Consider the following 16,825-nt stretch of genomic DNA (forward strand, 5'->3'; position numbering starts at 1 on the left):
ACGGAGGTCGGGACGCCCGGAGGGAAAGAAGGGACGGACTGCACTTGGGGTTCTGGATGAGGCTGGGAGTCTGGTGTCCATGACAGCGTCTTTCGTCTAGCGGCCTAAGAACGGCAGCCTTGGAAGGGTACTTTCTTGAGTTCTGTGAGGAGCGTGGCCCGGTTGCCTACTTTGGGGCTCCCCACCAGCCAGTGTGATAATAGTCGTTACTGTGCTCCGTGTACGCACGAGGGGGCAGAGACTAGGATGGGAAGGCTCTAGCCACGGCCACTCCGGCAAGGCTGGCCGTAGCGGAGCCTCGACTGGGACCTGGCTTTGTCTGAGGCCAAGATTTGCCAACTGGGGGGGTGGCGGCCGCAGTGATGCTGGAAGCCTCGCCAGCCTGGCAAGCCCAGAGCTCGGGAGGCTCATGGGCCGCGAGGGCGGTTCCCCATGCAGTCGAGGCGCTTCTCGGGGCGCGGCGCTGGCGGAGGCAGCGGCCCCCCAGACCCCTCCAGTCTGCAGGGTCCACGCCTCACCCAGTGTGCCGGCGGCTCGGGGCGCTCGACTCCGGCGCTGCAGCCCCGAAGCGACATCCACCGGCGGAGCCAGTCCGCGGCGCCCGCGGCCGCCCCCGCCTTGCCGCGGCCAGCGAGGGAGCACCCCAGGAAGGCCGGGGGCGGCTGCAGCGAGGAGGGGTGCCTCTCCTGGGCGGGGAAGGCGGCGGCAGGGACTAGGTCAGGGCCTGCGCGGCCGCCGGGAGGAGGCGAGCTCTGGGATCCTGGATCGAGACCCGTCGGTGCCGCCCGCCGCCCAGCCGGGCCGGGGTCCGGGGCGCCCACGTGGTGAGAAAGTTTCGAGACCGCAGAAGTGGCCCGGTCTTGTGGGGTGGGGAGGGGAGGGAAGCGAGCCGGTTCGCTCCTCCTTCTCGCTAAGGCAGAAGGAAAAGAGCGGAGGGAAGCTGGGGTGGGCGGGGAGCGGGCAGCATCAACCTGAACAGATTCTGCCTCCCCCTCCCCCTGCATCCCCCCCGCAACCCCGGGAAGCGGAGCGGGGAGGCGCGGACAGTCTCCTCCCGCACGGCCAGGCGAGACTCCCCCCCTCTCTCTTTTTTTTCCCTGCCAACCTCTATCACAACGCGCGCGCACATACGGAGATTGTGCGGCTTTTTTTTCACCCTTGGGAGAATAAACGAGGAGAGTAAAAGAAGAGGGCAAAGCGAAGAACTCCTCCTCGGCGGGCTCCGCACTCTGCCGCGGCCGGGCGCGGGGACGCGGCCGCCACCCGCCGCTCTCTCCCGGCCCTGCGGCGTGTGCCGGCGGGAGAGCCAGCGAGGGCACCCGCGCCGGGGACGCGGCGAGACTTTAAGGAGCTCGAGCCGATATCGCCGCCGCCGCGCAGGCAGAAGAGACCGGGACGAGGAGGGCCCCGCCGCCGCCTAGCCTGGCGCTCGGAGCCCCGCCGGCCCGCGCAGGCGGGCGGAGGGAGGCAGGCGGCGAGGAGGCGGGCGGAGCAGAGGACCCGCCGGAGCGCGCAGCGGCCGGCCCGCCCGCCCGCCTGCCGGTGGATGCGGCGCCCCGGGAGCCTGGAGACAACTTTGCCTTGTGACGCGCCGCGAGGACTGCAGGGCCCACGGCCCCGGGCTCCGCGCCGCCTCTGAGCGGGCCCGCGCTCCGCAGCGCTCCCGGCACCGCACTCACTCCGCTGTCCGCCCGCCAACCCACGGAGAGGACTACCCGCCCGTCGCCACCGCCCGCGGCCCTTCCTCGGTGCTAGGCGGCGAGGGCGAGGACGAGGCGCTCAGGTGCGAGCGCGGGGCCCCGCCGCAGCGCCCGCCGCAGCGCCGCGCCAAGCCGCGCCCGGCTCCGCTCTGGGGGCTCGGGTGCCTTCGCTTCCGTCTCGCCCAAGTTGCGTCGACCGGCCCTTTTGCCACCTTCCCCGCCCGGCCGCCAAGCCGCCGCTGCTGCTGCTTTCGCTTCACCCGAGCGGGGGCAGCGGGGCCCCGACGCGGAGAGGATGGGGGAAAAGCTGCGGATGCCGAGGCGCCCCGAGACGCCCGTGCGGCAGTAACCCTCCGGCCCCTGCCTCGCCCAGGGCGCCTCTCCGGCCCCCCGCGGCCCACGGCGCCCCTTCCCCGCCGCGCGGGAACCCCCGCGGCCCGACCGGGCCCCCTCCCCCTGTGAGCCGGCTGCGGCCCTCCCGGCGGGCGGGCGGAGGCCCGGGCGGGGGCGGGGCGGGGCGGCGCGCCGGGAGCCGTGAGCCGCCCTGCGCTCGGCTCGGCTCGCCTCGCGGCGGGCGCCCTCGTCGCCAGCGGCGCACCATGGACGGGCTGCCCGGTCGGGCGCTGGGGGCCGCCTGCCTTTTGATGCTGGCGGTCGGCTGGCTGGGGCCCGGGGTCTGGGGCTCGCCCACGCCCCCGCCGTCGCCCGCCGCGCCGCAACCGCCCCCGCCGCCGCCCGGAGCCCCGGGCGGCTCGCAGGACACCTGCACGTCGTGCGGCGGCTTCCGGCGGCCGGAGGAGCTGGGCCGGGTAGACGGCGACTTCCTGGAGGCGGTGAAGCGGCACATCTTGAACCGCCTGCAGATGCGGGGCCGGCCCAACATCACACACGCCGTGCCCAAGGCCGCCATGGTCACGGCCCTGCGCAAGCTGCACGCGGGCAAGGTGCGCGAGGACGGCCGGGTGGAGATCCCGCACCTCGACGGCCACGCCAGCCCGGGCGCCGACGGCCAGGAGCGCGTCTCCGAGATCATCAGCTTCGCCGAGACAGGTGGGTCGGTCCCTCGAGCGGCGCTCGCTACCTCTTCCACCCGCTTCTCTTCGCTGACTCTGGCCGCCGCCGCCGCAGCCCGCGCGCCCTAGGGGAAACCCGGACTGCTGGCTGGGCCCGCTCGCCTCCGGCCCTGTGCGCTCCGTCCGGGTTGCGGTCCTCTTCTCGAAGGCAGCAACCCCTTCCTACTCCCCTGTCCCCGCCGAGGAGCGCTCTGCCCTCCACCCCTGCTCTCCGAAACGGGCCCCAGCGCCTCTGGGCGCGCGTCCCCCTCCCGGCGGACGCGTGCGGCCCTGGCTCAGGAGGCACTCGCTTGGTGATTGCTTAATGTTTTTGTTTCCCACGATCGGAGTGTATGCTTAGCAGTATAGATGGAGATGTGTGTGCTTGTTGATATCCGTGGGCCGGAGGAGTATGCGTATGTGTGTGTGACTGTGTGTGTGTGTGTGCCTGCGTGAGAGGCCCCTGGGGCCGCTTCCATCGCCGGGCGGCGTGGGCTTGCCAGGATTGCTGAAGCTTCGCTGGGGAGAGCTAGGCAACCTCTCTTCCGATTGTGTGGGCACCGGAATCGGTGGAAGGCAGGCTTCTCAACAGGTCCCATCATTTACGCAGAGAAAGGCTGCCGCTCAGGGGGCAGCCCCGTGCCTCTCGGCTTGCTTGAGAGCTGAGGCAGCTCCCTGGCTTTAGAGCCAGCAGAGTTCCTAGTTAACAAAGGGTCGGAGTCCTTTCTGGAATGTTCCTCCGGCCCTATATTGCAAATTTTTACCACTGAATATAAAAATCAAGCGAGGAAAAACATCTTTCGAACTTTAAAAAAAGGAGAAAAATGTGCTCACGCTGAAATGCTGCAAGTGCTTTCGGCTCTGCTGTCCTTTTCAGGACTTGAATGAGCCAGGCTGGCTTTTGTGCCTGGAGCTCAGCCCCGTTTGTGCAGGGGGACTGCCGAGAAGGTCTCAGGGGGAAGCTCGGGTTTGGGCAGGGCAGGGTGGGCAGGGAGCCTTGGTGGGGGGGTTGGTGGCAGTCGTGTCCCTAGGCTGCGAATGCCTCCCCCCAACCCCCAAGGCAGCGGGCAGACTGTGCAGGTGCCGCCTGGGGATGAAAAGGGATGAAAAGTTTTGCATGGCCGGGTGTGGAGAAAAGCAGAGACAATCAGGGCTGGTTTGTGCTTAGAAAGAAATGCATTGCCGTTTTAGCTGTCCGACAGAGTCAGGGGAATCTGGACATGCAATTAGAGAGCTTGGATTAAAAGGTGCTTTGGGGCCCAGAGCAGAAATGTGATTCTGGAAGGTCGAGGAGGCCTTTTGGTCCCGGTGGCACAAAATGACAGCGGGGGCTGTTATATTTCTGGTCGGTTCCACGGAGCCAGCTCTTTGACTTATAAATAACAGATTCAGGTCACAGGCAGCTCGTCCAAGACCAGCTTTTAAGGCTGTACTTTCCCCCATTTCAAAGTCAGATGTCAGTGTTATTAGAGGAGCCAGGCGAGGCCTGAGGAGGGGGCTGGGAGGGGGGCAGTGGTAGGAGGTTTGATAAAACCAGCCGAGGCCACACAGTTGGCTTATTTGTTCTTCCTGGAGAAAAAAAAAAAAAAAAAAAGTAGGGATTGTCAGAGAGCAGGGTCACTGAAATGTAGGATGAGAGAGGATTCCTCTCTCAGTTGGCATGGCCTCTCTTCTTGTTGAGCTGAATTATTGAGACAACTAATAAACCAATTCTCCTTATCCATGGAGACTTCAAATGTGCCATTCACGGAGAGCCAGTGTCTCATGAAACGGGTGGACTTCAAGTTTCAAGACTGAGCGCCCTGTCCCTTGGAAGTACTCGGAAGCAAAGGCTGCACTTTGCAGCCTGCAAAGCACACGTTCCAGTGTCAGAAATCTGAGCAGAGCTGGCTTGTTTGCAGTGGAGGTTCCACTGGGGGTTGGATCAGATCATGCTTAGGTAAACACTGGAAAGAGGCTGTAGGTGGCTCAGCTGGATTTTGCAATGCCCTAAGTTAACCAAAAAAAAAAAAAAAAAAAAAAAACCCAAACTCTGCTAAAACAACCCACCCCAAATCCTTAGTGAGACCCTGGTTTTGTTTTTCAGATTTCACAGATACCCATAACAACTTGTTAAGATCTTGGCCTCCTGACAAGTTCCTCCGTTGAGCTTTGAGGCCTGACAGCCTGTCTCCAGGGAACCCTGGCCTGGGAGAGGTGAGGCCGGCTTTCTAGGCCCGGGCCCTCCAGCTCCAACCTGGTCTGGGCTTCTCGTTAGGAAACAATTTTCCCTGCCTCTCCCAGGTTACCGTTGGAGGCCGCGGCCCCAGGAGTGGTATTTCTGGTCAGGACGGTCCTCCAGCTGCTCGGCCAGGGCCCGGTCCAGCGTCCTGCAGCAGAATGTGTTTCCTGCAGTGCCTACTGTTCTCCTTGATCTAACTTGGCCCGCTCTCTCGCTTTTCCGCAGATGGCCTGGCCTCTTCCCGGGTCCGCCTGTACTTCTTCATCTCCAACGAAGGCAACCAGAACCTGTTTGTAGTGCAGGCCAGCCTGTGGCTCTATCTGAAGCTGCTGCCCTACGTCCTGGAGAAGGGCGGCCGGCGGAAGGTGCGGGTCAAGGTGTACTTCCAGGAGCAGGGCCCTGGCGACCGCTGGGCCGCGGTGGAGAAGCGCGTGGACCTCAAGCGCAGCGGCTGGCACACCTTCCCACTCACCGAACCCATCCAGGCCCTGTTCTCGCGGGGCGAGCGGCGTCTCAGCCTGGACGTGCAGTGCGATGGCTGCCGGGAGCTGGCCGTGGTGCCCGTGTTCGTGGACCCGGGCGAGGAGTCGCACCGGCCCTTCGTGGTGGTGCAGGCGCGGCTGGGCGACAGCAGGCACCGCATCCGCAAGCGGGGCCTGGAGTGCGACGGGCGGACCAACCTGTGCTGCCGGCAGCAGTTCTTCATCGACTTCCGCCTCATCGGCTGGAACGACTGGATCATTGCGCCCAGCGGCTACTACGGGAACTACTGCGAGGGCAGCTGCCCCGCCTACCTGGCGGGGGTGCCGGGCTCGGCCTCCTCCTTCCACACGGCCGTGGTGAACCAGTACCGCATGCGGGGGCTGAACCCGGGCACCGTGAACTCCTGCTGCATCCCCACCAAGCTGAGCACCATGTCCATGCTCTACTTCGACGACGAGTACAACATCGTCAAGCGGGACGTGCCCAACATGATCGTGGAGGAGTGCGGCTGCGCATGAGGGCGCGGCTCCGTCGGGGCCTGGGGACCAGGGTGTGGCAAGTGGAGCGTGGTGATGCCCGGGGGGTGCCCGGGGCCGGCCCGAGATCTTTTCCTACTTCCTCATCCAGCAATCTGTCAAAAGCCGAGGGAGAGCCCTCCACAGACACGAAGGACTGAGTGCACACGCAGGCGCGCGCAGCCAGACGCATCCTGCCACCCACATGGCAGCCTCCGGGATCCCGGCAAGTGTCTGCGGTGACAAATGGCAGCTTAGCCACAAATGCCTGTCACTCGGAGAGAATGGGGTGAGCAGCCACCGTCCCCCCCAGGCCCCCTCAGTTGGTCTGGCCACTCTGAATCGCGCCTTCCGAGCACAGAGAAAAGCACAAAGACAAGAGACAGAGGGAGAGAGAGCGAGCGAACCCGGAGCTTGGAGAGAGCAGCAGATGGGGGCTGGGGAGCAGGCAGCCTGCAGAGGGCCGCGTGTCCCCCTTTGCTCGTGCGAGGCCCGCGGGGTCCCCACATCTCTTGGCTCCAACGTGTGGCTTGCTCCCCTGGCCTGGGATCCTTCCGGCGGCGGGGAGCCGGGCAGCCTGTCCTTTCCCATCCTTGGAGAGGCAGGCCCCAATAGGCTGCCACCTGCCAGAGACCGGAGACCGTGGAGCTGTGGGAGTGCCCGTTTGACTGTCCCTTGGGGCCCTGGTGTGACTTCTATGTGTGTGTGTTTTGGGGGTGGGGAGGGAGGGAGAGGAGAAGGGTCTTAATTTGATGCTTTAACTGATCACTAGCAGTTGAATGGTCATTCATTCCGGTTGTATAATTGAAAAGGGACTTTTCTACCAGGTCTGACCTTTTAAGTTAAAATCTGAATTGTTCCAAGTGGAACAAAAAAAGTTGCAATCTGTGCCCTTCCCTGGGGAGACTCCTCTAGGACTGGTTAGGGAGGGGTGGAACTGACTCTTAGCAAGGGGAGGGTGAGCTCTTAGAAGGAGGGAATGGTGGGGTGAAGGCATTCTGGAGATGCTCGGTGGGGTGGGGTTGCCCCTTCTGCAGGGGTTGAGGGAGGGGAGCAGTTGAACGGGTCTGGGGAAGAGGGGGAGGCTTTCAGCTGCTTTGCAAAAGTGGCCCATGTGGGCTCTGGCCACCAGAGCCAGCCACGGATGTGGCCCCTACCTGCTCGCCCGCCCCCCCTCCTAGCACTTGCACACCCGCCTGAACGCACATGATACAACCCTTGCCCATCCGCGTGTATCCAGAAGTGGCCCTTGGCAGAGCATTGAGCTCACCCCAGAGGTCCAAGTGCCATGTGAACTATGCAATTTAAAGGGTTGACCCACACTAGATGTAACTGGACTCGTACGACTCTTTTTATATTTTTTTATACTTGAAATGAAATCCTTTGCTTCTTTTTTAAGCGAATGATTGCTTTTAATGTTTGCACTGATTTAGTTGCATGATTAGTCAGAAACTGCCATTTGAAAAAAGAAGTTATTTTTATAGCAGCGAAAAAAAATACAGTTAAATGTATTATACATAATTTTGGAACCAAAGAGGCCAACAGATCAGTTTTAATTTTTATTAGATGGTGAGGCCATCTTTATGAGGTGGACGTTCTGAACAATCCCTTGAGTGGCCTGCCAATGTTTCAGGGTATACATGGATTTTGTTTATTCAGTTTGATGTGTCTTTTCTATCCTTACACACCCAGAAGCTAGAGTAAAAGCGACAATGGTAGAATGCAGGTGTGTATCCTTAAATCCCCATCTTTATGTTTATTTAATAAAGCTCCCCTTAGGTTCTGTTTCATAATAATTTAAAACCAAACAATTTTTCCCGTAGACTTGCTGTTAAATGTATTTTACATTTGTGTACAGTTGAAGGAAATAAAAGATGGAGTGCCACGGGCTTCCTGCCTTGCGTGATATCTGGGGTGGTGGGCTCCGGGCTGGAGGGGGCAGCTGGGGGAGGGTGAGTCCAGGTGTCCGACTTTGAAGCCAGTGCCTCCCTGAGCCGCACCCGGCACTCTTTTGAGTCCTTGCCACAAGCTCGGATGTCAGGCAGAGTCTAGGAAAAATGGCAGGAGATCAAAATGAAGGACAATTAGCAAATTCATGAATTACACATTTGTTTACCCTTCTAGTCCCAAGACTAATTATGTTGCACCAGGGCCGAGTCTATTACCATTTGAAAGTGCCAGTGAAGCCCCCTGTCCCTGGGAGGAAATATGAAACCTGAGAGGTTGAAGGCCACCTGACCCCATGCCCATCTCCGTTTATTAATAGAGATGACTGCAACCGGGAAGAGGTTAACATCTTGGAATGGAAGTCAGAAGCAAGGCTTCCAGCTATCCTGAGGATGCCAGTTGTCCTTTTGCCTTGGGGATTTTTGCAGGTGGTAGATTGGGTGGTGGTAATAGTAACACATGCCCAATTACAGTTGAAGGGATTCCTGGAGATACCCACTGGATGATGTTAGCAGGCAACCCTTGCATCATACCTTTGCAGGAAATGATTTCATCTCTTTTCCTAGGGTTTGGAATCTGAGGCTCAGAGAGTTTCAGGGCTTACCTGAGGTCACACAGCCAGGACAGGCACCCTGGGCCCTGGAGTCCAAGTGCCACGGCTGGTCCGCTTGTTTCCCTGAGAGGACTTTGGGGCTAAGGCCTTGCCTTCATCAGAGGCCCTCTGGGGTCAGAGGGGCTGCGACTTGTGGCTTGGGGGGTCACGTGGGGTCTTCCCAGAAACCTCAGGGCATTTGAGTAGTGGGACCTTAAGGGGCTATATCTGACCCCATTAAGCAACAATGGGGAAACTCATTGAGGGGCCCACCTCAATCCACATGGTCAGCTAGTGGCAGGAGGCAGCCTCTGGCCTCTGTCTTTTTTTCCATGTTTCTCTCGTTCAAGAGAGCTACTGCTCTGCCAGGTGTTTGTCTGAGGGGTGGATTTGTTACCCTGTGAAGTTTAGAGATGGTATGAAAATTAGTGGGGGCTAAGAACAAAATTTCATGAAGATAGGCCTGGCCTGGGCACATTAGGGTGCAGAGGTCACCATCCAGCTGCCTGTGGCTCTGGAGTGGTCTAGGCCCTCAGCTGAGCCACACCCTGTCCCTGGCCCCGGAATTTTTGCTGCAGCCTCCAAGAGGGGCGGCATGTAAGTCACCGGGGTATTTCTGCTCTTCAGAAGCTGAGCATCCCCGGGCACCCTCCTGGGTCACAGGGTGGCCCGTGGGTTCCACAGGAGCCTAGGAAATTCCCAGGAGGGGAGGTGGGAGGCCAGTGGCTGGCATTCGCCTGAGGGGTGCCCTGCTGCCCTGAGCTGGCCCGTGCCTCTGTGGGGTCAGGCCCCCCGGGTGATGGCAGCGGGCCCCTACTGTTCTCGCGAGGACAGGCTGCAGGGCTGGGCTTCTCCTCCAGTGGGGGCCTGCGGCTTCTTCCTGTGCATCTGTGGTCCTTGCCTCTCTGTTCTTTCTCTTCTGCCTGTGGCTCTACCCCCATTTGCCACCCCTCTCTTCCCGGGGTGGCCTTGCTTAGGGTCCCACCTCTCCCAAGGTTCCCTGGAGCCCCCACGCGGCCCAGAGAGTGAGCCTCCCAAGCTGCCCACTAGATCCAGTGCCTCTGACCCTGGTCCCTCCTGCTGTCCTTTCCTCTGTCCCTCCCTTCCTTCTTCAGGCCACCAGGCTGTTAACCCCTCACAGGACTGGTGGGTCAGGCCAGGCCAGCCAGAGCCGTCACTGCCGGCCCTACCTGCCTCAGATGTTTCCACGGGCCAGATTCGCCTTTGGTTAACCTTCAGATGTGCCCTGAGCCCTCAGGGAACCAGTGGAGTCTGAGGCTGGAGTGTGCGGGGGAGAGGGGACCCCACACCTACCTCCCATTTCTTCCCCCCATTTCCTAGACGGGCAGACTGATGGTCCAGGAAGCCCCGGCTCCAGGGGTGTCCTGCGTCCGTTTTCTCTCCCAGCCCCTTTGGGCATGACACCATGGCTGCGGCGGGGGTTGATTCCCCGCCACAGAGCCAGGAGGGGGCCCCTAAGCGGGGCTGGGCCCCTGACCCACCTGGAACTCAGGCTGGCCTGCAGCATGCCCTCTGCAAAGTCCTGTGAGAACTCTTGCTGGGGACCCCCCAAGGGGCCTGGCAGGCTACTCTCCCAGGCCTCCCTCAAGGGCGAGAGGGGGCAGGGAGGCCAGAGGCTGCCGCCAAGCCACGGAGACGGCTGTGGGTTGAAGGAAGTGCGCCTTTGCAGGCAAAGAAGCCGAAACAAAACACCCTTCCTGTGGGCAGAGGCCCTGGGAGCAACCCCAGCCTGGTTACCGGGCTTTCAATGGGATGTTTGGAGCAAGTGACAAATTACCTGCGGGCCTTGCAGGAGGGGTGTGTCTGCAGTATGTGAGGACTGGGGGCGTGGGGTGGCTGTGTGGGGGACAAGGGTGAGTGGTGCGTGGGGTGCTGGGCTGTATGGGGAGTGGGGTTGGCTGTTGATGGGAGTGGATGGGAACTGGGGGTGAGGTTGAGTGATGTGCCATTGTTCTGTCCCTGTAGGTGTGTCTGTCTGCTGAGCTGAGTTGAGTGTGAGACTGTACCTGTGGCCATGTATGGTCAGCTGTGTGTGAGTTCGGCCATCTCTGAGGCTATGTGGGTGAGTGTGTGTGTGTGGTTGAGTGGGGATTTAGACTGTGATTGCGGGTGAGGTCGCATGGTTGGCTGTGTGTATTTCTTACCATTTTCATTTCCTTTCTTGTCAAAAGGTGATGCGCCTGGCCCGTTGTACACTGTGATGGGGATCGTGCGTGTGTGCTAAGTTACCTCTCTTTGTGACCCCATGGGAGGCAGCCCGCCAGACTCCTCTGATGATGGAATTTTCCGGGCAGGATTATTGGAGTGGGTTGCCATTTCCTCCTCCAGGGTATCTTTATGACCCAGGAATCAAACCTGCATCTCTTGCGTCTTCTGCATTGGCAGGTGGATTCTTTACCACTGCACGTGATGGGCACCATTACATATTTAAATTTGGGCCTGATCACCCTCTAGCTGGGCCGGTGCTGGGGGCTGGGCTGGGGGGTAGGTACAGGCACCATTTCTGTGGCCTGTATGTTTGTAGCCCCACTGCCCTGCCCTGGCCATTCAGTAACAGGGAAGTCACTGTGATGTCCCTGCAATCCCAAAGCTGCAGCACTTTAAAAGTAGAATGACTCTATCTGGCCAGTCCTTTAGTCACTCAACAAACATTTCCTGGGTGCCTGCTTTTCTTCATGCATTATTTCAATATAGTCCTCACAACAGCCCCCGGGGCGGGGGAGGGATAGGTAGCATTATGGGCTTCCCAGGTGGTGCTAGAGGTAAAGAACCTGCTTGCCAAAGCAGGAGATGTAAAAGATGTGGGTTTGAGCCCTGGTTTGGGAAGATCCCCTGGAGGAGGGCCTGACAACCCACTCCAGTATTCCTGCCTGGAGAATCCCATGGACAGAGGATCCTGGAGGGCTACAGTCCATGGGGTTGCAGAGTCAGACACGACTGAAGTGACTGGCCATGTACACATACAGGAGCTTCCCCAGTGGCTCGGCGGTAAAGACTCTGCGGGCAATGCAGGAGATGCGGCTTCCATCCCTGGGCCGGGAAGACCCCTTGGAGAAGGAAATGGCCACCCCCTCCAGTTTTCTTGCTTGGAAAATTCCATGGATAGAGGACCCTGCAGGGCTACAGTCCATGGGGTCTCAAGAGTGGGACATGACTTAGCGACTAAACCACCACACCTCCCTTTTATAGATGAGAAAGTTAAGGTTGAGGAAGCCATGCCCTGCAGGTGGTGGAGCTTAGATTCGCTTCCAAGAGCTGTTTCCAAAATCACTCATAGCTACTGGGCTGCTCAGGAAGGGCAGGAAGAGACATGGCTGTTTTGGGGCCTCCCTGGAGGAGGGGAGAGGCTGGGGCTCAGATTGTGCTTGGCTTTCAGTTGGGAGTGTGCAGCTGCTCACTCATGCCTTGCCTCCAACCCGAGATACGCATGGCGCCTCTGCACTGAACTGTTCCTCTCTGGGGGGACATCCCCACGCCCTCCCAGGCCAGGTAGGTGGCGTGGCCGCTGGGCCTCTCATATGGGGGTGGAGGAGGTTGCCTGGAGTGTGGGCTCAGAGCACCCCGCAACCCTAGTTTTTTGATCCTGGCCTAACCTCTCAGTTTCCTCATCTGGAAAATGGGGACCATGACAGTGCCCGTCTTGGGCCTGGTCAGAGGGGTGTTGTGTGCAGTAAGGTGCTTGGAACAGGCCGGGCTCCAGTGAGTGTGGGTTCATTGTTGCTGATTTCTGAGTGTCAGCCCCTCCCTCCTGCCCGGAGGTGTCCCCAGAGCTTACTCTTTCATCCTGTATGTTCACTGTGTGAACATTCACAGAGGCTGACGATGCCAATCATGATGCCACCTAACTGTCGTGGAAAATTTAGTGCTTCTCTGTGACCACCCTGGGCAAATGACCTGTGCCCATTTTAATGATGCAGAAGTTGAGGCTCAGCGAAGAGCAGTGTCTTGCTTGAGGCCTCACAGCTATTCAGGGGAGGGTCCCTGTCTGGCCCCCTAGATGCTGCCTCCAATTCCCTTCCATGTTCTCCAAGAACCTCAGGGCTCTGGGTGCTGTGGGGGGTGGGGGCTGCTGTTGGCTCTGTTCTGCACAGGCCCTGGAAGTGGGACTGGCCTAGCGCATGGTGTTTTGCAGTTCTCGTCTGGAAAGAGGGACGTGAGGGGCTGGGTCTGCCACACCTCCTCCCTCCCCCTCTCACTTCTGCAGGGCCTTCAGGAGGAGCACAGATCAGGTCCCTGGGTCCCCAGGTGGTTGGATTCAAGCTGTGGGAGGGAGGCTCTGCCTGGCCCCTGTGGGCACGCGGACGTGTGTGTGAGAATCTGAGATGACATCTCCACCCCGGAGGGAGCTCTGGGTCTTGTGGAAAGAGCCCTGGAGCTCCCCGAGCCTGTAGCCTGGTTTCTAGGCCACTGGGGAACTCTCTCATTGACCTGAGGTTATCAAGCTCTGGGCTGGAGCTTTAGGGTGATTTCATTTCTACGAGAGATAAATCACTGACATTCTTCCCCATTGGCAGATGAGGCTCCCAGGGGCTGCCTCTCATTCCTGGGGCCACAGAGCTCCTCCAGCAGGTGAGCAGCTCACTTCCTAACTTCCCTGCCCTGGGAGGGGCTTCCGGAACACCTGGGCCCCTTTGAGGCCTCATCTTTCCCAGAGGGGCCCAGCGACCCTCAGCACAGATAGCGCAGGCGGCCTTGGTCCAGCGGTCCAGGAGTCGCTCCCTGGTGGCCCGAGGCAGCCTTAGGTGCAGCTTTACCCCCGGGGCTTTGGGTAAGTCCTGCCTTTGGAGGCCAGCTGGGCTGGTGCTGCCTGGGCCCCGCCCGGTGGCTGAAGGCAGGTCCTTTCTCCTGACTGGTGGTGGCGGCCACACCACCAGCATTGCAGTTGGGGGATCGTAGCATGTGTGATGCTATGCAAAAATGGGCTCAATAAAGGACAGAAATGGTATGGACCTAACAGAAGCAGAAGATATTAAGAAGAGGTGGCAAGAATACACAGAAGAGCTGTACAAAAAAGATATTCACGACCCAGATAATCACAGTGGTGTGATCACTCACCTAGAGCCAGACATCCTGGAATGTGAAGTCAAGTGGGCCTTAGAAAGCATCACTATGAACAAAGCTAGTGGAGGTGATGGAATTCCAGTGGAGATGCTGTGAAAGTGCTGCACTCAATATGCCAGCAAATTTGGAAAACTCAGCAGTGGCCACAGGACTGGGAAAGGTCAGTTTTCATTCCAATCCCTAAGAAAGGCAATCCCAAGAATGCTCAAACTACTGCACAATTGCACTCATCTCACACGCTAGTAAAGTAATGCTCAAAATTCTCCAAGCCGGGCTTCAGCAACACGTGAACTGAGAACTTCCAGATGTTCAACCTGGTTTTAGAAAAGGCAGAGGAACCAGAGATCAAATTGCTGATATCTGCTGGATCATTGAAAAAGCAAGAGAGTTCCAGAAAAACATCTATTTCTGTTTTATTGACTACGCCAAAGCCTTCGACTGTGTGGATCACAATAAACTGTGGAAAATTCTAAAGGAGATGGGAATACCAGACCACCTGACCTGCCTCTTGAGAAACCTGTATGCAGATCAGGAAGCAACATTTAGAACTGGACATGGAACAACAGACTGGTTCCAAACAGGAAAAGGAGTACGTCAAGGCTGTATATTGCCACCATGCTTATTTAACTTATATGCAGAGTACATCATGAGAAACGCTGGGCTGGAAGAAGCACAAGCTGGAATCAAGGTTGCTGGGAGAAATATCAATAACCTCAGATATGCAGATAACACCACCCTTATGGCAGAAAGTGAAGAGGAACTAAAAAGCCTCTTGATGAAAGTGAAAGAGGAGAGTGAAAAAGTTGGCTTAAAGCTCAACATTCAGAAAACTAAGATCATGGCATCTGGTCCCATCAACTCATGGGAAATAGATGGGGAGACACTGTCAGACTTTATTTTTTTGGGCTCCAAAATCACTGCAGATGGTGACTGCAGCCATGAAATTAAAAGACGCTTACTCCTTGGAAGGAAAGTTATGATCAACCTAGATAGCATATTAAAAAGCAGAGACATTACTTTGCCAACAAAGGTCCGTCTGGTTAAGGCTATGGTTTTTCCAGTGGTCATGTATGGATGGGAGAATTGGACTGTGAAGAAAGCTGAGTGCCAAAAAATTGATGATTTTGAACTGTGGTGTTGGAGAAGACTCTTGAGAGTCCCTTGGACTGCAAGGAGATCCAACCAGTCCATCCTGGAGGAGAGAAGCCCTGAGTGTTCATTGGAAGGACTGACGTTGAAGCTGAAACTCCAATACTTTGGCCACCTGATGCGAAGAGCTGACTCATTGGAAAAGACCCTGATGCTGGGAGGGATTGGGGGCAGGAGGAGAAGGGGACGACAGAGGATGAGATGGCAGGATGGCATCACCGACTCGATGGACATGAGTTTGAGTAAACTCTGGGAGTTTGTGATAGACAGGGAGGCCTGGCGTGCTGCGATTCATGGGGTCGCAAAGAGTCGGACGCGACTGAGCGACTGAACTGAGTGACTAACTAGCATGTGTGAGTGCTCTGTCGCTTCAGTTGCGTCTGACTCTGTGCTACACTACGGACTGCAGTCTGCTAGGCTCCCCTGTCCATGGGATTCTCCAGGCAAGAATACTGGAGTGGGTTGCCATGCCCTCCTCCAGGGGATCTTCCCGACCCAGGGATCAATCCCGCATCTCTTATGTTTCCTGCATTGGCAGGTGGGTTCTTTACCACTAGCGCCACCTGGGAAGCCCAGGAGATCACAGATTTTTTCCCCAAAACACACCCATAACCTTCTCCAGCTCCTCCCAGGTAGTGTGAGGAAAACTTGGCACATTTGGTCACTCCTGTATGAAATCTGTTCAAGGATCCCCATGGCTTTGGAAAGAAGTCTGATGGTTGATGGGCTCACAGTGGCCCAGGCCCGGCTGCTCCCTGGCCTGCGGGAGCTTCCAGGCCTCTCCACGTCCCCAGCACTTGGGCTGCAGTTACCACCACAGCCCACCGCCTTCCCCTTGGTGCCTCCCAGTTGTGCCAGGGTGCCTCCTTGGCCAGCACGTGCTTCTCCTCCTCTTCACTTGGCTAGTTGTGCTTCACCCTTCAGGGACCTAGCGTAGGAGTCCTGACTCCCAGTCTCACCGGCACGGTCACTGATTGGGTATACACCAGCCTCCTCCCCCAAGAGGCTGCCACCCTGGACTTGAGGGCACCTGCAGTCTGCATCATTCACCCTGCCGCTGTTCTGAGGCTGGGTCAGATGTGCTGCACACACACGTGGCACATGGGTGAAGGGACAGAGGTCTTGGGGTGAGAAATCTGACCCAGGGTACCCATTTCCCTGCTGGAACAACTCAGGCTGAAGAGGCCCCAAGACCAGGGAGAGGCTTAACCCTGGTGAGGACCAGAAGCTGGCACGCCTGGCCATGCCTTGTTACATTTCTCCCTGTTAAGGGCACCCGTGTCCCATGGCAGATTCAGGCAGTAGCATCTTCCAAAGTCTGTCATTTGCTCTGAATGTTCAGACCTCGAGGTGAAGCTCAGCCTCATTCAGGAGCTGCTGCCGCCGCTGTGGCCAAAAGCAATGCCAGCCTGCAAGGGAGCTGCCTGGTGCCCGGGCTCCAATAAAGCGTCACTCTGGAGTCCCTGTTACTTCCTGGGATGTGTGGGCCCTGGAGCGGGCATCCTTCTTGCCCTGGTCGTCCACTCCATGAAGGTGTGGTTTGCCACCCGAGGGCGTTTCATATTCAGTTGCTGAGAGAAGAACTGATGAATAGGGTCCACTCCCCCATGGACGACTGTCCACTATCTCGGCAGCAATCACTGATGCACCTACCCGCGGGAAGAAGAAGCGCACAGTCCAGAGTTGGCTCGGTAGGCCAGTCCACCACCCAGGGCTGCCTGCTGCTCCCTGGAGGGTCTGAGCAAGGTCCGGGGCAGGCCCTGTGTGCTATCTCAGTGTAAGAAAGCACAGTGGCCTGGGATTCAGGCACTGGCCCAGGAGCAGACTGGAAGCTCCATGAGGGCAAAGCCTCCCCCTCGCCCCCCACTGGCTGGTTGCTTGGGCAGTGCTGTCTCCTCAGTGCCAGGAATGGTACCTGGCACACAGCAGGTGCTCAATATAGACTTGCTGATGGACAGCCTAATCCAGGCCCTGCCACTCAATTCTGTGACCTTGAGGCAAGCATCTTACTGTTTCTAGCATATTTTTTTCTCATTTGAAATGGAGTTGGACTAGATGGTTCATGCATTCATTCTTTTCTCTGA

General features: G+C 58.3%; 1 protein-coding gene across 1 annotated transcript; it reads left to right on the forward strand.

The window, feature by feature from the left end:
- The first annotated feature begins 2,299 nt into the window (after positions 1-2,299).
- Positions 2,300-7,861, forward strand: INHBB (inhibin subunit beta B). Its single transcript, XM_061135226.1, has 2 exons — positions 2,300-2,750; positions 5,199-7,861. Exons 1-2 carry the CDS (start codon positions 2,300-2,302, stop codon positions 5,972-5,974), a joined length of 1,227 nt encoding a protein of 408 aa, XP_060991209.1. The 3' UTR covers positions 5,975-7,861.
- Positions 7,862-16,825: the final 8,964 nt, after the last annotated feature.

Source organism: Dama dama, chromosome 33 (genome assembly GCF_033118175.1).
Source record: "Dama dama isolate Ldn47 chromosome 33, ASM3311817v1, whole genome shotgun sequence".
In the NCBI taxonomy this organism is placed as follows: domain Eukaryota; kingdom Metazoa; phylum Chordata; class Mammalia; order Artiodactyla; family Cervidae; genus Dama; species Dama dama.

Excerpts from the sequence above, each read along its gene's own strand:
- INHBB (XM_061135226.1), top strand. The coding sequence starts at position 2,300 with ATGGACGGGCTGCCCGGTCGGGCGCTGGGGGCCGCCTGCCTTTTGATG. Across the intron at positions 2,751-5,198 it reads CATCAGCTTCGCCGAGACAG|ATGGCCTGGCCTCTTCCCGG; the intron begins GTGGGTCGGTCC and ends GCTTTTCCGCAG.